The 24,114-nt window shown below is 38.0% G+C and overlaps 1 protein-coding gene across 1 annotated transcript; it reads left to right on the top strand.

The window, feature by feature from the left end:
* Nucleotides 1-9,989: 9,989 nt before the first annotated feature.
* On the top strand, nucleotides 9,990-20,748 carry GMNC (geminin coiled-coil domain containing). Its single transcript, XM_081234674.1, has 5 exons — nucleotides 9,990-10,265; nucleotides 11,816-11,990; nucleotides 14,022-14,110; nucleotides 15,028-15,144; nucleotides 16,656-20,748. The coding sequence occupies exons 1-5, from the start codon at nucleotides 10,263-10,265 to the stop codon at nucleotides 17,271-17,273; spliced, it is 1,002 nt and encodes a 333-aa protein (XP_081090800.1). The 5' UTR covers nucleotides 9,990-10,262; the 3' UTR covers nucleotides 17,274-20,748.
* Nucleotides 20,749-24,114: the final 3,366 nt, after the last annotated feature.

Raw genomic sequence — 24,114 nt, 5'->3', positions numbered from 1 at the left:
TAGGATGATGTCTAAAGCCTCTTTCTATTCTAAATATTATGAATACACAGATTTAAAGCCTTAAGCATAACACAAGATCAATGAAAAAAGATATTTTGGTTTTGTTTTTAAATGAAAGTTAGTTCTGCCCAAGGGTATAGGGACCTGAATTGCCCAAGGTGTAACTGGTAGGATGAAGTGCATCCATTTTGCAGAATCTTGAATTTGGAAGACCATTATTTTACCCAGTAATTGGTTCTTTGGAAACAAACATCAGTTGACTCATCTAGTTAAAACCCTTCAATATTGGCTTCCATGGTGGTGCAGTGGTTGAGAGTCCACCTGCCGATGCAGGGGACACGGGTTCGTGCCCCGGTCCAGGAAGATCCTACATGCCGCAGAGCGGCTGGGCCCGTGAGCCATGGCCGCTGAGCCTGCGCGTGCAGAGCCTGTGCTCTGCAACAGGAGAGGCCACAACAGTGAGAGGCCCACGTACCGCAAAAAAATAAAACAAAACAAACAAAAAAAACCTTCAATAACTTCCCACTGCTTTTTGGACAGAGCTTGATGCCTGCATCAAGCTTTGTCTCATCTACCTCTCCCACCCATTACTCATCACTTTGTTTCTGAATATGTGTCTCAGGGTCTTTGCATGTGCTTTTTACCTTCCTTGTTGTATATTTCCCTCTCCTCTACGTGTTCAACTCCTACTTTTCCTTTGAGTCTTTACTAAAATGTCATTTCTTCAGGAAAAAAAACCTTGACACCTCAGTCTACTACCGGTTTTCTTCCTCCTGGTAAATGGGTTAGGAAAACAGGTTCAACACTCCTACACCCTATAATTAATCTTTTATTGCATTTATCACAGTTTCAATTTAGGTAAATATGTGGACAAAATTTCCCTCCTAGAGTAGAAACACCATTAAGGTAGAGACTATGTCTGTTTTGTTCATGATTTATCCCCATTACATATATAATACAGTATAAAGTGGAAGAGGAGTTCACTTACTTTTTGAATGAGTGCCTGTTTGCATTAACTAAATAACCTCTTTGTGTTCTGGTCTTTGATGGAATACCTCCAGGAATGAAGAACCTACTACTGCTTAAAGAAAAAAGAAAATTATTTCCTTTTTGACAACTCTGTTAAAAAAAATCTTCAACTATTAAACGTACATCTGTGTCCCTGTAAGTTCTACCTTGTTTCTGTTTTAGCCTCTGACTATATATAGAATAAGTCATTCCTAAGGGCCATAAAATATGTAAGACTTTGTCTCTTCCATACGTACATTTTCGGCTAGGATATAGTTACACTTCCAGTGCAAAATGAATGGTAAAACCTGATGTCTGCAGCAAAATGACTACATAAAGGAGAGCAAAAGACGAAAGGTCAACATTTGTTTCACAAAGAGCAAAAAGTAAAATACTTATTTAACTTGTGGTTTTTTTAGCCTCAAGAAAGCACAGGATTCAGTAAGACAGTTTTCACATTCTCCTTCTCTTCTGATTGCCCACATTTTTGGCCCATTTTCTCCTTATAGGCTTTTATTTATTTATTAAATTTTAAAACTTATGCAAGATGTCATCATCTACTTTGTGTATTTTTCAGTTTTCTGGACACCCGAGTGTCTCACAATCTGAAGTTCCCACAGGCATAATGAAAGCATCAATGTGGGGGCTTCCCTGGTGGTGCAGTGGTTGAGAGTCTGTCTGCCGATGCAGGGGACACGGGATCGTGCCCCGGTCTGGGAAGATCCCACATGCCGTGGAGCGGCTAGGCTCGTGAGCCATGGCCACTGACCCTGTGTGTCCGGAGCCTGTGCTCCGCAACGGGAGAGGCCACAGCAGTGAGAGGCCCGCGTACAGCAAAAAAAAAAAAAAAAAAAAAAAATCAATGTGGGAGGAATGCTCAACCTGTTAACCTTTAATTTTCCCTTGAACCCTGATAAGTTTTGAATTAGTTTAACCTGACCCATGAAGGTCCTGTACTCCAAATTCTCATTTTTCCCTAAAACTTAAGCCCTTAAGACCTGGAATGGACTCAATATATCCTCTCACTTAATGTGCTCCTTCTATTTATTATGACTAGTTCTCAGGACCTAGTGATCCTGAGATTGAAGGAAAAGATGCTAAAGGAATGGGGATTAGCAGTGATCCTTCCCTACCACCAACATTTTCACCCACAGCTGCTTCTTCCCATCTTCCAAAAACCCTTTGTCCCTATGGAAGTTCTACTAAATCACAGCAGAACTCTAAATCTCTATTCCCATATAAGAAAGGGCAAGGAGATCTCAGTCCCTTTAAAGATATGCATGGAAATTAATTACAAAGACAGATTTCTAATCTCAAAATCCTGTTGAATTGTAAGTTCTCATTATTGGAAATAATTTTAAGGAGCATATTTTCTTGGTATTACCAGTGTATGAATGAAATATAAAACATCTGAGATTACTGGTTATCTGGCCTTTTTGTGAATTTTTCTAGTGACCAACAGCTCACTACTCACAGAGTATCAAGTTCTATCTTTATATAGTACTGAGTGTTAGAATGTCTTCTTTTTAAGCTGAAATCTGGCAACTTGTTAATTCTACCTATTGACACTAGTTATATTTAATCTCTTCAATACTTTGTTTTAATTTAAAGATTATAATAATTTATTTTATTTTCTCCTTCGATATATTTTAAAAAGACCCTAACCTTCTTGTATTTTGTGATATTTTTATCTTAGTGTCAAAGCCTCACTAAGTCTTTGTAATTTTTGGCATTTTGGAGCAATGCAGTAATTAAATAAAGTGGCTATTTTGTGGTAAAGTGCTTTTCTCCTCTCTGTAGATTTGTACAATTTTTAAAACAGTTTCAAGGTTGTGGAGAGAAAAGGAATAAAATATTTTTTCTGCCCCCATTTCACCCTTCATACTGCAAATTTGCATAAAAGTAGAAACATGTGGAATACTTATTTTAATCAATATACACATAGACATTACCTATCACTACTGTTCAAGTTGCTTTAATTTTAAATATGATGTTATTCCACAAAAATTTATCAATAATGATTTTTCCCTTATTTTTTTCAGTTGTATGAATATACTTGTATGTATCTTAATATAGTTAACATAATGTTGTTTGTCCATGTCTTTAACTCTTTTACAAAAATATCTTCTATGAATACACAGCCTATGCTATGAACCTACTGCCATTTATTGAAAGAGTCTCATTGGACATTTAGAAAGTTTTTACAAATATTTGTTATACTGATATGATAATCAAAGTTGTACATTATTTTTGTTCAAATTTATTATCTTCATAAATAGATTATTTTGTGCTTGTTCCCTTAAAGGATATGGATATTTTAAAGTTCTTGAAATATATTCACATGTGGTTGATTTCATATAATTTTTTCTTCTGATTACTTATGTTTTATTACAAAGCCTACAATTTGTGTGTCCGTGTGTGTATAGCAATAACACTTTTTTTCTTTCTCTCCTGAGGCAAGAAACCAGCAACAGACATAAAAGGCAGGTACATGGATATAAAAGTTACCTTTATTACTTGAAAAATATAGGCTTGATTATCAAACATGATTTATATTTGTAGTTTTTTTTTTTTTTTTTTTTTTTTTTTTTTTTTTCGGTATGCGGGCCTCTCACTGTTGTGGCCTCTACTGTTGCGGAGCACAGGCTCCGGACGTGCAGGCTCAGCGGCCATGGCTCACAGGCCTAGCCGCTCCGCGGCATGTGGGATCCTCGCGGACCGGGGCACGAACCCGTGTCCCCTGCATCGGCAGGCGGACTCTCAACCACTGCGCCACCAGGGAAGCCCTATATTTGTAGTTTTAATAGGCTTCCTAATAGTATTTCTAAATAATATAGATTTACTTGCCCTATCACAGGTGACACTGGCTAGCTACACACAATTCCAATTGGGACAGAGCTTTCCCTACTTCATTTCCTCAGGGGAAGCAGAAATAGTTTGTGTCATGTAGATGTTGACATGAATGTGGGTAACTCATTTCCTTTCCTTCTTTCAATCTCGCCAATCAAATCAATCCTTTCTATGGGAACAGTTGCCCATTTATAGAAAAGTGAGGAGTGAAGAATAAGTCTTTGTTTCCCAACACCTTTTCTTTTCACTCTGTAAATATTTCAAGGCAATGGGCTCATTGATTCCTCCAGATACATACATATGTATATAAGCAAATATATAAACATGTACATTTATACATATCTAAATAGATACTAAAGAATGCACAAAGAATAACTGTTAAATTTTTTTTTAAAGATAAAAGTTCTTCAATATGCAACTTGCATTCTTACCAGTTGTGTTCTGGGACAATAAACCATTTTTTAAAGAGCTTAGTCAATTTGCTTGCTTGTCTTTTGGTGCCTTCTCACCTATAAATGAAGCCATGGAAATTTATTGTGTTTAAAATTATTGGCTATGATTTGGTCATGCAGGGCTAATACTGCTGTTCCAGAGGTGGCAGGCAGCAGGAAAGCTTCTGGTTGGATGAAGCAAAAACAGATTATTTACACTGTCTTCATCGTGACTCTCTTTTTATACATTAACAGAGGATTTTGGAGTTTTACTTTATTGCTGGCATCGTACTTTATTCATAGTCTAATGCTTCTGCTCATTCATTCAAGTGTTATTTAGCATTATTAATTTCATAGCAATTATAATTCTCTGTATTTTTCTCAGATTGTTTTTGAATGTATAAATGCTTCCCTTAGCTAGAGGTTTTTTATTATGCTTTCATTTTGTAAAAAAAAATGTGGAAAACAGTTTGACTAGAGACACCCAAATTTGATTATTACAAATTTCAAGTAAGTTCCTTTGATTTGATTGTAAATCAGGTGGTTTTGCCACAAATTATTGGACCAATAAGAATTCCGCTAATATTTTGTGGATTGTTATGGATTACAAAGATATGGAATTATAACTTCACTTTAACATTTTGCATCTAAATATATTTATTTGGCTTCTTTTAATGAAAGATGTCACATTGTTTCAGATTCTCTAATTCCAGGCTTAGAACGAATGAGGTTCTGGTGGTCCTGTTTTGCTAACACCATGAACTAAACTTTTTGAATAAACCAGCCAGTGATGTGTCTATTTGTACTATCTTCAGGATAAAATTAGATGTCATGGTCTGTGCCAATGCACCTTTTAGGTCTTTAGTGCCTAGTCAGCAATCCATCTACTAACCCTGAGATCAAAAATCCTTAAGAAAGATTTCAGGAGCAATGAAGGTACTGGAACCTAGTTTATGAAAGTATTACTGCTCGTGAAGCAGAAATTCATTTTATTTCAAATTAGAGTTGGACTAGCATAACTCTGATGTATAGTAATCATAATAGCTCACGATTTCCATTATTTTCTAATGTGGTTAAAGTAATGAGCAGTAGAGTTGTGTTTGTTTTATGTTGTTTGGGATTCCACATCTCTAATCTTTCTGTTAATTCAAATAACTTTCACTACTTATGTATTTACAGTGCTAATGAGATTATCTTATTTCAATTTGGCCAGAGAGGAGAGCAGGGCTTCCCAACCAGTGCACCAAAGTGAAATGAGTTAAAGCTCTGGGAGATAGTGTTGTCCCCTGTCCTCATGGTGGCCTGATAGGGCCTGGGAGAAATGTGATATTTGCCCACAAATATAATTTTCTTAAGTGCCATATTATGAGAAAAGCCAGAAAAAGCAATTTCACAGAGTACGAAAGAGGTTTCCTGCACTTTACACGATGAATACCGATTTGCATCCACTTGCTAGGTATCCTTCAATATGAAGTACACAGTTGATATTTGAAAGATTTGTGAATATCATTATAGTATATGATGGTTCTTAGTATAATACAATCCAATACAACTGAAAAATTAAGCAATCACTCAATGAGTCAATAAGTAAAGGTCTAAAGCTGGTTATAAAGCTATTGAAATAAATTCTGGTTAAAACATCCAATAAAATAGTATCATAAATCTCCATCCCCTGACCCCTTATTCTCCATAGCACTTATCTGAGTCAGGCCTGAATCGAACATTTCACTCTATAATTTGTCCCTGGCACTTCTCTTCTCTGGCTAATAACCTGATATTAACAGCTGACTTTATTTTGTATACCTTTTGTTCATGTAGAAATAGTTTTCACTAGGGCATGAGTTATTGCATATGTGATGGTTATTAGAAGCTATAGGTAGGTGGTGAAGAGTAGGCAAGACTGTCCATACCAGCATGATTGATCTCTGCACGTCACTCTGGAGGAGAGATATTCAAAACTAAAACTAAACACGTCATGGTTCTCCAGATATGCTGAAATAAAACATGCAAATGTTAAATCTCCCACTGTAAATCATTTACTGAATTGAATTTTCTCTAATTTTTTCTAAATTTCACTTTTCTTTACCTATATGTGAAAGCAGGCCTAGTATCTTTTTATTCCCGGGAGACTTAGCTGTAGAAGTTATAGGGAAATGTTATGTTTGTAAAGAGGATTTCTTAACTGTTCTTTTATTATATATGCTACTGAATTCACTAACAAGGTAATCAAATAAAGTGTCCTCCAGGGGCAAAATAAAAGAACATTCCATATGCCAATCTATTTATCTCCTTGGCCCACCTCTGATCACACTCTCCCCTTTTCTGTCTGCAGACTTGGTTTGTGTGCAGGTTAAATTACCTCCTATTTTGTTACATCTTTGGCCTGGCAGGAGGCAGTGCCCTGATTCAACAATTGGGCTGTTATTAGCCACCTTCCTTTAAACACCATCCCGTCAGCCACAATACAAAAAAGCAGTTTTAAACCGATCTTATTTTTCATAGAAGAAAAAACATCTACATGGATTGCAATCACTAAGGAAGGTATACCTTCTTCTTTGATACTTATGAATAAAAAATGGCCAAAGGAATTCACATTATTGCTTAATTGATTCATTTTTCAAAAAATAAACGATAAGGCTTGTACCTAAGCAGTGGACCTTAAATAAAAATATGAGCTTAAATCACACCTTAAGTATTTAGAAATTTTTTTCCATTAGTTTATGATTGCAGGAAAGCTTTATCTTCTGATTTATGTTAAATTGTCAATAGCTCTTTATCGTTTAAAGATTCTCTGCCACCATATACACTTCCAGTCTTACTAAGCTAAAGTAATTAATGATTTATGAAATATTTATGTGCTAAAAATCCATCAAAAAGTTTTAAAAAATATTTCTACCCTTCAAAAAAACCCCTGGGGGCTTCCCTGGTGGCACAGTGGTTGAGAGTCCGCCTGCCGATGCAGGGGACATGGGTTTGTGCCCCGGTCTGGGAAGATTCCACATGCCGCGGAGCGGCTGGGCCCGTGAGCCATGGCCGCTGGGCCTGCGCATCTGGAGCCTGTGCTCTGCGACGGCAGAGGCCACAACAGTGAGAGGCCCGCGTAGCACAAAAAAAAAAAAAAAAAAAAAAACCTGGAAATTTACAAATGTAGTTTGTACTTTTAGTTATTTTTAATAGGCAAGGCACTGCAGCATATATGTTCAGAGAAAGAGTCTTCTACACCTAACAGTAATAATAGCTACTAGTCATGATTTAGGCAGTGAATTAAGAATGTTCAAGCATTAGTGATCAGTTTTTTAACAAACCTCTCAAGTAGGTACTTCTTTCTTAATTTACCAGAGGAGCTAACTGAGGATTTGGAGACCATAATACAGCCTCAGGTGACTTAGTCTCAGAGGGTAGAGCAGGAATTTGAACCCAGGTATATTTGGATCTAAAGCCTATGCCCTTTATGTCTTACCATGCTTGCTCAATTGCCTGTTTTGTGTCATTTTTGGAGTCAAGAAACTGTATCTCCCAAAGGCTTACATGTCTCAGTTATGACAGTTTTCAAAAACAAAACAACCTCCCTCCTCCTTTTTCTTGCCCCAGGCGCTCATTGCAAAACTAATTTGGATTTTCTTTGCCCTGAACAAGATCATTGATTCCTACCACCTAAATCAGTTTTGAACTGTTGCCAGGGCATCTTTGCCCTTTGTGCAGTGAGAGAAGAGAGGGGACCACTCTTTCACGCCACTGAATGAAATGAGTCCTGTTGAGTAACTCAGGCAGTAACTTCCAGGCAGTGATCTTCAAATCTGGTACTAGTCACTTAAAAATGTGTGAATAGGGCTTCCCTGATGGCTCAGTGGTTGAGAGTCTGCCTGCCAATGCAGGGGACACGGGTTCGTGCCCCGGTCCGGGAGGATCCCACATGCCGCGGAGCGGCTGGGCCCGTGAACCATGGCCGCTGAACCTGCGTGTCTGGAGCCTGTGCTCCACAACAGGAGAGGCCACAACAGTGAAAGGCCCACATACCGCAAAAAAAAAAAAAAAAAAAAAAAAAAAGTGTGAATAAACAGTATTAGAACAGAATAAAAGGACTCTACTGAGTCTGGCACCTTCCTCCTCTTCCTCTTCCATCTCTTTCTTAATTTTGGACACAAAGCTTAATGAGCATCTGCTATATGTTAGTCACTGCTAAATGCTATGGATGGTAAATACAAGGCCGAATGAATAAAGGTTAAAACCGGTTTAGAGAAAGGACTATGCAGACCAGAATCAGAACTTTTCTCATTTCCTTCACTTTGTCTGTATGAGTTTGCTAGGGCTTCCATAACAAGAACCACAGACTGGATGGCTTAAAACACAGAAATTTATTTTCTCACAATTCTAAAGGCTGGAAGTCCAAGGTCAGGGTGTCAGCAGGGTTATTGGTTTCTCCTGGGACCTCTTTCCTTGACTTGCAGATGGCTGCCTTCTCTCTGTGTCCTCACACGGCCATTTCTCTGTGCATGCCATCCTTGGTGCCTCTCCCTCTTCTTGTATGGACACTTGTTTTATTAGCTTAGAGCACCACTCTTATGACCTCTTAACCTTCATGACCTCTTTAGAGGCCCTATCTTCAAATACAGTCACATTGAATGTTAGAGATTCAACATATATAAAATTGGGGGAAACACAGTTCAATCCATGAAAATGCTCATTACATAAATATAATGTGCAGTGGAAAGACATCAAAGAGAGTCAGAAACTATAATTATGGTAGTTAGCATGGGTGCTGGAGCCAGAGGTTCAGATTCCCAGTCTGCCACTTCCTAATTGTGTGAACATTGGTCAAATTTAACTTCCGTGTTTCATTCACTATCTTTTGAAAGAGAGACAGTAAAAGTACCAGCCTCCTGGGTTATTGAAGATGAAATAAGAGTTGGTTGTTAGTGGTAGATGAATAGTTTTCAGGATGATATTACTCATTTTTCTACTCTGGATATAACATCATAGGACTGGTGAGAATAAAATGCAAGAGGAAAAAATGGCAGAAATAAAACACTTTAAGAAGTATTAACACACTAAATTTTCTTAATTATATTAATTCATTCTATATAATAGTAGTTGTGACGAAAAGACCAACACAGAGACAGACACTTGAGATTACTACATTTGTAGCTTAATTCATTCTTCATTGAGCACCCACTACATGTTAGAAATTGTTCCGGGCACTTTGGAGACAGCAGTGAACAAAACGGACAGAAACCGCTATTCTCCTGAAGCTTACATTATAGAATGGATATAGATCGCCTCCACATTTCACACCCACTTCAGAAGCTGGAGAAAATGAGACATTATATAGAAGGAAAATGCCAATCAATCGGCAACGTCATACAGCAAGCTATTTATCAAGTGGCCAGAGAATACCCATGAGTATTATTAACCCTGGGGTTGGAAGCGTTCCCCAAGCGCCGCTCTGACTCCCGAGATGCTGGTTTGGGTTTTTCCTGACCCTACGCCCTGGCTCCCGGGCCAATCTGTGCGCCCCGCCCTGCCCGGCAGCTGCGTCGCGCGGGCAGGAGCCGGGATCGCCCTACCCGTCCGGGCGGCGCGGTCACGGCGGGTCCTGACGCCGGGGCCCGGGGGACGCGCGGCGAGCCGGCACCGGCGCGGGTTTTGAAGCCGCTCTGCGCACCCGGAGGCGGAGCGCCGTGGGCCTGCCCGGGACCCCGGCCCGCTGGTCCCAGGTCTCGGGAGGCGGTCGCCGATAGTGGCAGTGACTTTGGCTTTGGCCAGATGTCTCCTAACCCACGTCACCAGCTTGTAAGCCTCGCACCAAATCGGAGGGCGGCGCTTGCCGGGAGCCCCGGACGTCACCCGGAGCTCCCTTAGATTAGAACTCGCCTCTCCTAGCTCCTCCCCTCAGTCCCATTTAAAGCTCCCACCGGCTTTCCCGAAAAATTAAAGAGTGGGCTCAATTTCTGCAGCGCCTTCTTCCACGGCAAGATGGTAAGTGAGGAGCCGGCGTTAACTAGTCCGCTGGCGAAACCGGGGGTCTCTGAGGTCTAGTAAGCTTTGCCTTTAGAATTTCTTCCACCTTGGAAACAAGATTTCTCTGCTACCTGCCAATTAAAACAGGTCTTCCTTCCTGCTCCATCTCTCTTTCCTTCTTCCCTGTCTCCTCCTGGCTTTCTCTCTGTCTCTCTTTCTCTCTCTCTCATCCTTTCGTCCTCTCTGTTATTTCTACTCTCTGTACTTTCTCCCAACTTTCCCTTTACACCTGTACTCACTTTTCATTCCACCTCTTTCTCTAGATTATGCACGTATTTGCAAACACTTGAACTTGAGGCTAGGGGTATTTGGGGTTTGTTTTCTTCTCAGATGTCAATTGCATAATAGCTCAACTTTGATTCCAATAATAACCTCAGGGAAAGAGCCTACAAACATGCTTTTAGAATAAAAGAAAATAGCACTTGATAAACTTTTGGCGTAATTTCTTTGGTCTGCACTGCGCACGCTGGACTTGCTTCAAGACTGGACTTTTTCAAAACTTAACTTATTGGGAACGTTAACAAAGTGTGACTTAATTGACTTAACTTTCTTTTTTTTCCTCTTTTTATTTGTTTTCTCTTGTTTATGTTATGCCTGAGAAAGTTCACAAGTCAACAAAAGACTTGTCGTGGTCAAAAAGAGTTTGCCCAAAGCTGGGCTCTGCTGAAATGAATGGCTTTTACCTGATTAAACATTGACAAATAATTAGGAATGGGCTGTTGTACAAATTAACCCAGGGAGTCTGCATACCTGCCCCTAACTGGACATTTGGAAAGACTGTGTGTTTGAGGTTTGAGGAAGCTGGGGCAGGAGGGTGTTCACTGGCTCAGAACACAGTAGAGAATACATGCCAGGCAGTTAGTAATGGCAAGATAACTTTGGAAAGGCATTGAGTTGTAGTGATGGAGAGACCTAGATAGAGCTTGCTGTCTCTGCTAACTAACCTGTTTCAGTAGTGTCCAGTAGCATTTAAAACCAGAGGAAGAGAGGTAGGAGGAATGGGGCAAGTTTATAATTCAGAAACTAAAAACGAAAATAAGGAGGTTAGATTATGTGACGTGTTCTGTCCATTTCAGCCTTAGCATTCTAAGTTCTTTGTTATTTAAGGTTGTTAGAAATATAATTAAGATATTTGCTAGAAAGAGTCAAGTAGTTCTTACATGTTTCACTCATTAAGTAGAATTCCTTTTACTTAGATCTTGGGTAGCCTGTTAGATGCCTCAGACCTTGGCAACAGAGACTACTCCTAGATATTTACAAGTTTGGTCCATCTAATACTAGCCTGTTCTTTGCTGAGAGGACCTAAGGAAAGTACTGGGTAAACCAAGGAGCTGATTCCTTTTTAGTAATTATATTTGGACCACTCAGAATCAATCTGGGATCTATATTTAACACCTGTACTGTTTTTATTCACTGCGTATATTTTCTGTTTCTTTCTCCCACTCTTTTCTCCCTCCAAATTCTCATCATCTCATCTCTTGGGACCTCCCACATACTGAATTTTACAGAACACCCTTCTGCCTTGCCAAGACCAGTACTTTGTAGGAGGCCAGAGCTATAATTGCCCGTATTCCGGTACAACGTCAGAATCTAGTGTTGACGTTTCCACGGAGACTTGGGTCTCTTTCTGGGCTGCTGGTCTCCTGGACAACAGAGAGCCCCAACAAGCACCACAGGCACAGGGTAAGTTCTGCTCTTCTGCTTTCCTGGTAGATCTGAAGCCCTTTTCCTGTACTCATAGTTGCAAGGCATTATGGGCTGGAACTCTGTAAAAGAAGGGATGATATGTAAAGTTTAAGAAAGCCCAAAGACTCCTGTATTTTGCAACCTAAAAATTTGCTTTTTGTGTACTTGCCATATAGTGAAAATGGGCTTCTTCCTGTTGCTCAATGTACAATATGTATTTCTCCCTATACTTGACAGTTCTTGGAGATTTCAGAGTCACTGAGAAAGTTTGGGTCTGGGTCAATGTTATCTAAACAATACTATTGGGGTGCTTTTGGAATTGAACTACCAGTTAGAGCTTTTTTTTTTTTTTTTTTTTTTGGTATTCAGGAAAATTTCCCTGGGTATGAGAGAGAATCAAGGAGAAGTACTAACTTAATCTTTTATTTCATAAAGGAAATTCTATGAATAGTGTCTTATAAGTGGAAAGAAAATGATTCCTTTTTGCCTAAAGAAGACTTCAACTTTGGAGGGAAGTATAACTTTGATGGAAAATTACACATTAATTTTGCCCTGGGGCTTAGTAAACAGTGCTTATAACTATTAAAGGAATTTCTGATTAACACTCAAATTTCTGGAAGAACTCTAAGGCATTTCAGAATTCAATATCTGGACTGTTGGTTCTACCACAGGAATTTGTTGAATTTGAGAAAAGACACAAACAAAAAGCCCCCAAATATTGAAACACACTTACATGTAAGGAAGGAAGTTATTCAATTTTAGCTTTCTACCACAAGAAACAGAGAAAACAGAATGCCCAAGAATGTGAAACCAAAGAGTGTATAAAATTTTATTCCTGTCTCCTTGCCCATCATTCCACTTTTTTTTTTTTTTTAAATGTTGGGGGTAGGAGTTTATTAATTAATTTATTTATTTTTGCTGTGTGGGGTCTTCATTTCTGTGCGAGGGCTTTCTCTAGTTGTGGCAAGGGGGGGGCCACTCTTCATCGCAGTGCACGGGCCTCTCACTATCGCGGCCTCTCGTTGCAGAGCACAGGCTCCAGACGCGCAGGCTCAGTAGTTGTGGCTCACGGGCCCAGTCGCCCCGCGGCATGTGGGATCTTCCCAGACCAGGGCTCGAACCCTTGTCCCCTGAATTAGCAGGCAGATTCTCAACCACTGCGCCACCAGGGAAGCCCCCATCATTCCACTTTAATAAGAAATATTTCAGTAATATTTTAATTGAAGTAGAGGAGAGCAAGAGTCAGAACTGTACTAGATGAGGAAAAGAAACTAAAAGTAAACCAAATTAGCATGCCCAAGCATAGTTCTTATTGGTAGGCATAATTTGTTGTCAAATACGAAAAAAACAACAAAATCTCTTTGAAAAAGCATAAAACACTTTATAGATGATGACATTTGAAATACATGAGTTTGGGTACAGTTTTGAGATTTTCATTGAGTTCTTCAGAGAAGCAAGTTCAAATTATTTTGAAGTAGAAAGTGCTATTCCATAGAATTCTGAATAAATACTCTCTCTCAGGCTTAACTGATAGGCAGACAGGCAGAGATTTTTCATCTGGAGAAAAATGGTAGATCAAAAATAGGATTTGATTCTGGAGCCAAACACTATATTATTAAGCACTACAGCTTAGAAAACAAGATAAAAACTTGGAAAACATAGTGGAATTGCAATGTAGGTCTAGTTGAGGGTGGGACCAATAAACAATTGCATGAATTAATAAGGCAGATAGGACAGTCTTTATAAATTTAGCCAGCAGGAATATATATATTAGGAAGGAACTTGACCTCTTGACTCCTAAAAATTCACCTCTGTAGCCACCTTGGCATATAGTCTATAAATATTTGTCTTTCACAGCATGCTTGCCCCTTCTGAAAACTTTAAATGTTATTTTCCCATGTGGAGGCAATGGCTAATTTTAGAAAGGTAATTGAACCTATTACCTTTCCGAAATCCTCCAGTGAGTTCTTTATTACACAAAAACTGCATGTGTGTTTTCTCAGTTACCCATTTGGTGTTTTCACATAGAATCATCCAGTGACTCGAATTTCCCTGTTCTTAATTCGTGCTCATGGGAAGAGGCTCAGCTTTCCTCTCAGCTCTACAGAAACAAGCAGGTATGTGTAGATAATCAGAACATGAGACCGGCCATGTTCCATGCAGTTCATTCTCAACATCATACCTTAATGTCACATGGCTTCTTTTCCCTTGTTCAATTCATTGACTTTCAGTTTAGAACCAAAATGGATATTTGTCCACAGAGAAGTCAAAGTTAGGTGATCACTGTGACAGAAAATAATAACAACAAAACCAACAACTACCAAAACCCTCTAGGAAGACCTTCAATCAAGCCCTGACCTTACACATTTTAGCTGTATGATCTCTCAAATCCTCCTTTCTCTTATCTATGAAATGGAGATATTTGTGCTGCCTACCTCAGAGGGCTGGTGGAAAGATCAAATGATAGAATGAGTGTAATAGTATTTTTAAACCATAAACAGCTCATCACTTGGACAAGGGATGATGATTGTAAAAGTTCTTGCCAAGATTGCTTCATTTTCCCTATTTTGTTTGTTGTTATTTATAAGAGAGTAATTTAATCTAGTGGACGTACAAACTGACCTGAGACTGAGGGAAGCCAACCCACGTCTTTTTTTCTTTCTTCTTTTTTTAACGTGCAAGGAAGAAGTTCAACAAAACCTTTCTAAACACTGTTTTCTATATTTAAACAGTTGCACGCAGCTCATTTTCCTACATACCTTCCCGATCCCCTTGTGGTTACAATTTTAAAAGTCATATAATCTCTTCAAACACTTTGCAATGAATAAAAAATTCAGAGCACAAACTGAACAATCAAGTGGTAAGTGGGTGTAGATTGAACTTAGGCCTTTGAGGACGAGGGCTCCCTGAGATTGAGTTCATAAAACAAACAGAATAATAATCAAGTTTAAGTAGGTTAAGGATCAGTGGCATTATTATAAGGTTACAAAGTCAATATAGTGGAGCAGCCTTCACCATTGTCTGCTTTTTGCAGCTCCAAGATACTCTGGTGCAGAAGGAAGAAGAACTTGCTAGGTTACATGAAGAGAATAATCATCTCAGACAATACCTGAATTCTGCTTTAGTTAAATGTCTTGAGGAAAAAGCCAAGGTATGTGATGACCCCCTTTATAAGGACAGAGCAGTGGTTTGAGAAAGAAGACCATTTGGGTCAACCTCCTTGATTCAGTGTAAGAAGTGTATTAAGCAATGTGCCTTGAAATGCATCAATACAACAGGCAAATTTTTCTGAAGGAAATATAGCACTTTCACAACAATGTTTATGTATCATTTCCCTGAAGTATCTAGATTGCAGATTTTAGCATATATTACAAAAGGAGTTGCTTAAGAATCAAAAACCAGTCAAGGGGATTGCTGAGACAACAGAGGCTAATCAAAAGATAGAGTTGGATGGGACGTTGGAGCGGGAATTAAATCCGAGGGACATGCATTTCTTTTAATTATCTGTTTAAATTTAGGTCAGTCACTCTCCCACTTGGGACCTCATTTACTTCTTTGTAAGTGTATGGGCTAAAAGATCTTGTAAGAATCTTTCCATGTCTAAAATGTTATAAATATGGCTGGAACCCAGATCTCTTGATTAGACATAGCAATTAAACATAGCCAACTACATTACCTTTTCATGAACATTTCATTCTTACCCTTTTAAAATGAACTGTTTCTAACTCAAGGATAGTTTGCCCATAGTCCCTTTTTGTTGTTCTTCCTTTTCAGGGTTTTGTATTTTTTGTTACCTATCTGCCATTCTGTTACCATTATTGTTTTATCATCAATCTTTACCTTACTTCTAGTCAACGTACATTATTTATCTAAATCGATCATATTTCTTACAACTCTTACCCAGATATAGCAGCTCGGAGAAGAAAAACCACTCTATTTAGTTCCTTTAGAATTCAGTTAACTTTGTTAAAAAAGGGAGCACAGCTCACAGTTATTAGCCTGGGGTCCTATCTCCAGCCACCATTCTGTGAAAAAGCACAGTTATTAAATTAGTAAGTGATATTAATTAAGCAATTTTTCTCTCTTGTTCTCAATTTTGCAAGATTTAGGATAATATAATACATACCACATGGGAGTGCTGTGCAAGTTAGGAAAATTAGAGGAAGAGTGTTATGTAGAATTGTAATCAGTGGTTCTGTCTAGATTCAGGTGACTTAGGCTTAAATCTAGGCTGCATGATCATTAGCAAGTCGCTAATGTGCCTGTGCCTCAGTTTCGTCATTAAAGGAGGGTTTAATAGTATCTACATAAAATGAGATCATGTATATAACCAGTGTTCAATACATGATAATTGCTATTATTGCCATAATAATAACAATAATCATTACTTCCTGGAACTGAAGTTTTATAGACATCATTTACATCATTTCAACTTTTAAATGACTAATAAAATTATATGAATTGGAATTTCTAGGTGGTAACTTGTCATCATAGATTTTGACTTAAAAGCAGAAGTTAATCCAATCAGTTTTGCTTTTGCATGTGAAAATATAAATCTAATCAACTTTTCTAAGGAATTAAGGTGACCGGTAAATATTTGACAGTCGTAAAGAAAACCATGTTGATTATCTGACTGTGTATTTTCAAATATTACTTCCCCAGAAATTGCTGTCATCAGATGGGTTCTCCAAAGCATGTGGAAAATTCAGAAAGGGGAAGAGGAAACCCAAAGAGCAAAGATATTTTCCTCCTGAGATTCCCCATCATAAAAATGCCAAAAGAAACCTCTCTAGTGAATTTGCTAACTGTGAACAACCTGGGCCACCTGTGGATCCCTGGGTTCTTCAAACACTGGGGTTGAAAGACCTCAACACCATTGATGACACCTCATCAGCTAACTACAGTGCCCTCTCTTCTCATCCCAGATGGACCACAAGCACATTTACCCAGTTTCTGGATGATGCAGTTGATTATCCCAGTGCCTCTGGGGAAGATCTACCAATTGACTATGGAGGTGAGAGAACAACCCCCTCACACAGCACTGCCAGCCACAGGGGAGATTTTCACTTCCTTTCTCAACTTTCAAATCCACCAGGAGGACTACAAACTGTTCCTTACTATACTTCTGATGTGTCACCCAATAAGACAGAGATGGCCTTTTCCACATCCCTGAGCCCTCACTGTAATGTGAAAACTCACTCCTTCCACCAGGGACAAGCCTTTGTTCGTCGAGATGAAGAGGGAGGCTGGAAGTTTACCTGGGTCCCTAAGCAGTCTTAGTGATCCCCTCTTCTATCACAAAGGACTGCCATGAACTCTGTTTACAAGACCTGTCTTGCACTTGAACCTGACTATGTGGAAAATGCAAGCTATTGCCCAGACTGTCTCCTGCCACTTTAAATGTCACTCTCAATTACCCACTTAAATATGCAGGCAATGGCTTCCAGGAATCTATAATGAAACATGCCTGCTCTTCTTTCACCTAAATTTGACTTGTTTACACACCCACACCTGCTGTTGACTTCCTTCCTTGGCCCTATACTTGAAAAGGTATTTTCCAATTGCCTGAATATTCCTTTGAGACCTATATATGCCGTTCCAATTATAACAAGTCTAAAAGCTTTTCTTCTTTCATCGACAGTTTAAATGTTCACAGCCTTCACCTTTCCACTTTTATTTCTCTCCTGTTCCTCTTCATTTCTAAACACTGCCTTTGAAATGAGCATTATAATTGCTCCACATAGCTGTTATTGGGTGTTCAAATAACTGGGGGTGGGGTAGAAACAAGAATCTTTGCCCATTGTCATTCCTGAAGACATAATGTAGGTGTCAGTAATGTTATGTGTAGTGCAGTTCATTAACTTGAGTGTCCCATGATGGAGCTGACAAAAAAATCTCTTCAACACCTGGAAATCTACTGATAAGCAACAACACTGATAAATTAAAAGATAAAAGAGAATGAAAATTACTTCAAAATGCTTGCATGGTGTATCAGCTTCTATGGGCACCTGGCATTGTGTCTGCAACCAACAACACTCAAACAAGAAGATTTTTGAGGAACTCGTGGTAACAGAATAAGTCACTATTCTAAACTAATTAGATGCTGATACACTTCTATTCCTGAAAGTATCATCTAGCCTAGCTCTGACACTGTCTTACTTATCCATTCAGTCATTCATGTGTTCATTTGCTCATTCATCAACACACCCAAAATATTTGTAGAACACCAACTGTGTACCAGGCATTAATCTATGGGGTAATGATAAAATGTGAACAAGTTAGATGCTGTGGCCACCCGCATGAGACTTAGACACACTCATCTGCTGTGACCTTGAGAAAGCTACTTCTTTGGTATGAAAATTCAGTTTTCCCAACTGTAGAATACAGAAGTCAATGTAGATAATCACTGATATTCTGTAAATTGAGCCTGGGTCCCATCAGCTTTACTCTAACACTGCCATCCCAGGGCACTGTTCTCTGCTTTTGATTGGCATTGCAGATATGTTGGGTGAACATTTTGTATACAATTTCTTTTAAATGTGAGCCATTTGTAGTTAACAATAGAAATCATTGCTCTGATCACAGTATTCTTTTTCTGGTATGAGCCCATTTCTGGGTTAATTCAGTCTGTGTGAGAACATGCATCTAAAAAACAGACATTATTTTCTAAATAAGTATGCATAGATTTAATGGAAATATTGACATCAAAGATCTCTCTTTCTAGATTAAAAAACATGCATTCTTCATGTTCATGCTAGTTCTCCTTCTTTCCAATTCCCCAGACTCCCTATCCTTCCCAGAATAAGTTAGGTATCAAAGATGTGTACCTATGATTTTGGGGGGACCAAACTTCAGTTGATGATAAGACCCACTATGTTGTATGTCTTTCCCATTTTTCTTTATTCCACCCTTCAGTAAGTCATCTGTACAATCAACGCCTGAGAGCATGAGTATTCTATTTGGAATTCTTTGTGACTAGGACATGTCTTTTGTTTTTTTGCTGTTTGGGTTTTGCTTTATTTTGGTGATGTGAACAAATGATCTATTTTATAAAGTTTTGCTACCACCCAGTTTTCTTTCTAATCCGTGAAGGGGAATCAAATATATTAATTATTTTCATGACTTGGGAAGAAATAGAACACATTCTATTTTCTAAAAACAAAAACCAAAACAAAAAAGTGCCTTTTACATTCTAATATCTGTTCCCCTGTATGGTGAAATTTATCTCTTTTTAATTACAAATGTAAGAATTAGAATTGACTGTGCTTTAATAGTAGGAATCAAGAAAGCAACATAAATATTTTGAAAGTCTAAATGATCAAGCTGTAAAACAAAATTGACTAGTCAACAAATTGTTTTGCATTTTTTATGTGCTTCATCATGTGTTAGGTGCTATGAGGAAGCACCCAGGCTTAGCACATTTGGTACATACAACAAAGCCACATAAAATGTAATAGCTTTTAAGTGAAACTTGGTCTCAGCCCAGTTTAAAGAAATTACAGCATGTTTGTGGTAAATGATAACTCGCTCTGGCTTATGCGGGAGAAAATGACCACATATTCTTACAATCATATCTAGAGGCATTTGATATTCACAGGAATTATGTATAGAAACTTATTTTACTGACGTTTGAAAAATTAGAAATTTCTCTCACCTGAGTATATGTTCTAAGTTTATGGTTTTACCATGCCCATCCAGTAAACCAGAGTTAATATTTTACTAATATAAAGTGAGAAATAAAAATTAAATAGCACTTTTGTGATTGCAATGAATATTTTTATATTGTGCATAACATTTTCAAATAATGGATTTTCTTCTCCTAGGTTTTAACCATAATCTTTTGATGTGCACCTCTTTTGTATGGTATATGTGGCCAAACTAATATTTTCAGCATTTAAGATTCAATGGTTCTTTCCTTTATCCAGGATACATTAATGAGACTTTCAGATGTTAACTGACCTAAAAGGTCAAGTGCTTTGTGTGTACAGCATTCTCTTACCTAACCTCCCATAAAAATTAGAATCCAGTATCAGTTTTTAAAATTTGATCACATTTCCAATGTCCTCTAATCATCTGAAAATAATTCATACTTGTATCTCACTAGCATCTGGAAACTAAGGGCAATTGGAAAACCTTACTTATGCAGGTGACATTTAATTGTTTAATAGTGCAGTGATGCTAAACTATAATTTTGAAAATTTTGAAGAAAAGAAGCTATGTGTACCAATGAAAGGAATTAATCTGTTTGATCTATTTCAAGAAAACAGAAACATTTTTTTAAACTGTGACAAATCAACAACTGACCTACTACTAAGTATAGAGTTAATACACCTATGATTTTTTTTGATAAATTTACCTCTTGCCTGTAAAGTCAAGATATGTAATTTACATTTGTTTCAGTTTACCAAAAGATTCACATAAGGTCAATATTAAATGCACCATTTAACAAAATTTTAATAAATCAAAATAATAAAAATTTAAATTAATTTTTTGATAATTTTATTTGGTTTACAAGCTACAAATATATGGTATATTTCTTAACATATTTGTCATTTTTTTAGCTACATTTTTTGTTACATGAACATAACCAGACATCCAGTTATGATTCTTAACGTTGGATACTCTATAAATGTAAGATATAACTTAACACTTAATATTTTAAATGATTTTGATTTGTTTATGAGTTAAGATATTTCTAATTATATGTAACAGTCAATTTTGTAATGACTTTATATCTAATAAATAAATAAATGACAAAAAATGTAATCCTATTTTTTTGGTCTTATTTTAGAAAATATTTCAGTGAATGAACAACAGACAAAAACAAGTTTTTGGTATTTATTTCTGTCATAAATTTTGTCATAGAAAAATATATGTATTTTAACTTCCAAATAGTGGTATGATTAATAATTGAGGCACTCATTCAACAGATATAATCTGTGCCAGGCTCTGCAGAAGATATAAAGATGAAATATGGGCTCAAACTAACATAGCTATAAATGAGAGAATATAACTTAAACATGCTTAATCAAAGCAAGAGAATAATTAACGTTCATAATTAAAAAGTTTGTGCTTCAGATATAGCTGGACCTAGGTACTCAAGCAGTATTGTCAGGAATCTGGCTTGGGATCTCAAGGAAAACTGATGATTAGTAATGAATTCTGGAATGGTGTTAAAAGATAGTGTCACCACACAAAAGCATGGCAGAAACCAGGATGAGATAAGCAATGAGAGCCTAAAGAGCAGCAAGCTATATCCCATAAGATGTTGTCTAGTTTTGTAACATTCTCCTTATCTTTCACATTGTAACCCATTCCCCCCTGAAATGAATAAAGTCTCAGTTAAATGTTCCAGATTGGTCAGTCATACCATGGTAGATTATGAAAATATTCGGGTGTCTGCACATACAAATTGTGAGCAGATTTTCCCTGAGGTCACTATAAAAGCCATATATCTATCCCTAAGGGGAAGATTAATATCAAGAGAAATAATTTGAGACTTGCATATCAGGCCAATAACCCACTGTTACACAGGTTACCAGTAATGGATAATCTGGATTTTACTTAGTTTCCTTACAGGGATTTTTTTTTTTCTTGGAGACAACTACTTCTGAACCTCACTCACTCTAAATAACCCTTGGAAATGCATGCCATAAGTACAGGTTACTAGAAACATCTTGATTCCCATTTTACAGATGAGAAAACTGGCTTTAGTGTTTTATAGATCACACTGTAACAAGTAGCTGAGGCCCAAAGTAAACCCTGGCACTGACTTTAGACCCAATTCTTTTTCTTCTATATTACACAATGATGATGTTTGGGACCAGTAAGTATATTTACAGTCTGCTGTCTGATACAGATAATTATAAGCCTCAGAGCTAGAGACCTGGGAGTATGGGAGTTGTCTCAGATCTTTGCTTATATTCATCAGAAGGCTATTCTGGGGTCCAAGCTTTCTTAATCCCATCATTGCTAAAAGGGATTATTCACAAAAGACCTAATTAATCCTCCACCATTTCAAGAAAAGGGAAGTGTATAAATTGAAAACTATTGTAGAAATTTGGGATAAAGAGAGTGGGATGGAAAAGGTAGACTACGCACAGTGAAAAATATTAATATGCTTCTTAAATGAAAGGAAGATAAATTGAAAGGGCAATAAATCTCTCTTCTAATCTTGCTACTGCTGCTAAAAAGCCTAAAGCCTAAAGTAGCAGTTTATAAGCAATGCTCATGAAGTCTCTTTCTTTTTCCCTTCGTACAGGAAATAGATTTTATGCCTGTTGAAGTAATAGCATTATTCCCTCTCCTGTCAATCCTTTTAAGTATAACTCTAGGGACAGTAAAACAGTTGAGGAGGGACTTCCCTGGTGGCGCAGTGATTGAGGGTCCACTTGCCGATGCGGGGGACGGGGGTTCGTGCCCCGGTCCGGGGGGATCCCACATGCCACGGAGCGGCTGGGCCCGTGGGCCATGGCTGCTGGGCCTGCGCGTCCGGAGCCTGTGCTCCGCAACAGGAGAGGCCACAACAGTGAGAGGCCCTGCAAAAACCGTTGAGGAAGCATATTTACAATGCTGAGCCCACTTCTTCTAACTTACAGGGAGCATTCTATTCTCTCCCTTTGGAAATCAGGGGTTAAATGATATTTTTTCAGGGGCACAGCTGACGTTTTTCTTTCATCTCTTTTCCAGGCTTATAATCTGAAATAATAAGGCACTGAAAGGTTGTTTCAAGGTAATTGCTCATTTCAAAAGGGTCCCTAATACTCAGTGGATGATCCCTCTGGGATGAGGCCTAGGATCTCAGATCTGTAATCAGGAGCGTTCCAAAGGTACTGCTCCCTCAGGGTCCTCTGTTTGCTCTGAAGCTGAGAGGAGGAGAAGCCCTTTAATGAGTGTGGAGTGAGAAGTCAGAACCCCTAGTTATAATCAGGCAAAAGGCTGAATTACACCCTCCTTTCAATTTAGTCTCCTGAGATTCACCACCTTCCATTCTTCTTCCATCCCTAACCGCAGGGGAGTCAAAATGGATGGAACCTGAAAGTAACGTCTGCACAGTACATCCCCTGCCCCATCCACTGGGAGAGCTGTGGTGTACCCCAGGAATCCCAGCCTCCTTTGGGAGCAAAGCACCATATTGCTATAGACTTAGCCTTTCCTTCTTTTGATTTTAATGATCATAAGTAGTCCACCTAGTCCATCCTATTGTCCTCACTCCAAATTTCTACAATAGTTTTAATTAATATGCTTTCTTTTGAAACGATAAAAGTTGGATTAGGTTTCTTATGAGCTGTTCTGTTAGCAACAAAGGAAGAAAAAGGGCTGAACATCCAGAATAGTCCTCTGATAAATGTAAATATCTTCCTTCCAATGGCCTTGGAGTGGGCTTAAGAAAGATTGTTTAATATCTATGCTAATTATTAGCATTTATTTGTGCCAGTAGGTCAGAATACTGACAAAAGATTCACATTCCCCTCCCCTATATTTCAGTGATATTATGGAAAAAGAAAGGACTCTAGTCAAAAAATTGAGCTTCTTCCCTCACAGCTGTAACATCCCAGGAATTAATTTAGCATTCCTCAGCCTTCGTGTATTCACCTATAAAATGAAGATAATGTTTACCCTATCTCATAAATTTGTGAAATAATCTTTTAATTTTTAAGAACCATGTGTAAGCTAAGATTCTGTTATTTTTCACAATCTTCACACAGAGTAAATGTACATTCAATTTAATTCTTGAGTAAAAAACTTCATACTTCATAAAATGCCATGTCTTAAAACCACTTATACATATTTCTATTGATTCAAATCAGTAAATTCTCTCTGTTTTTCTCTTATGTTCAAAGTGCAATTTTATGTTCCAGGGGCTATGGCCCATGCCTTAAAAAAGTGTACAGGTTAGTGAGTGGAGAGGAACTAAGAAAGGAGTCATTGAAGGCATGTTGAAACATTCATTGGATATTAAGTTAGAACTGCATCTGTAGAGATAGATGCAGGAGGAAAATAAAGAGAAGAGAAGCTCAACAGGATAAACATGAGGCCTATGAAAGGAATGATCACTAGCTCAGGTGGCTTCAGGGTAGATTGTTTATAAAATAAAATATCTATTCTTGGAATCCAGCAG

Source organism: Mesoplodon bidens (genome assembly GCF_964165515.1).
Source record: "Mesoplodon bidens genome assembly, chromosome: 5".
NCBI lineage: Eukaryota > Metazoa > Chordata > Mammalia > Artiodactyla > Ziphiidae > Mesoplodon > Mesoplodon bidens.
This window is presented reverse-complemented; position numbering and strand designations above follow the sequence as displayed.

Excerpts from the sequence above, each read along its gene's own strand:
- GMNC (XM_081234674.1), top strand. Across the intron at positions 11,991-14,021 it reads ACAAGCACCACAGGCACAGG|AATCATCCAGTGACTCGAAT; the intron begins GTAAGTTCTGCT and ends GTTTTCACATAG. Across the intron at positions 15,145-16,655 it reads GTCTTGAGGAAAAAGCCAAG|AAATTGCTGTCATCAGATGG; the intron begins GTATGTGATGAC and ends TTACTTCCCCAG.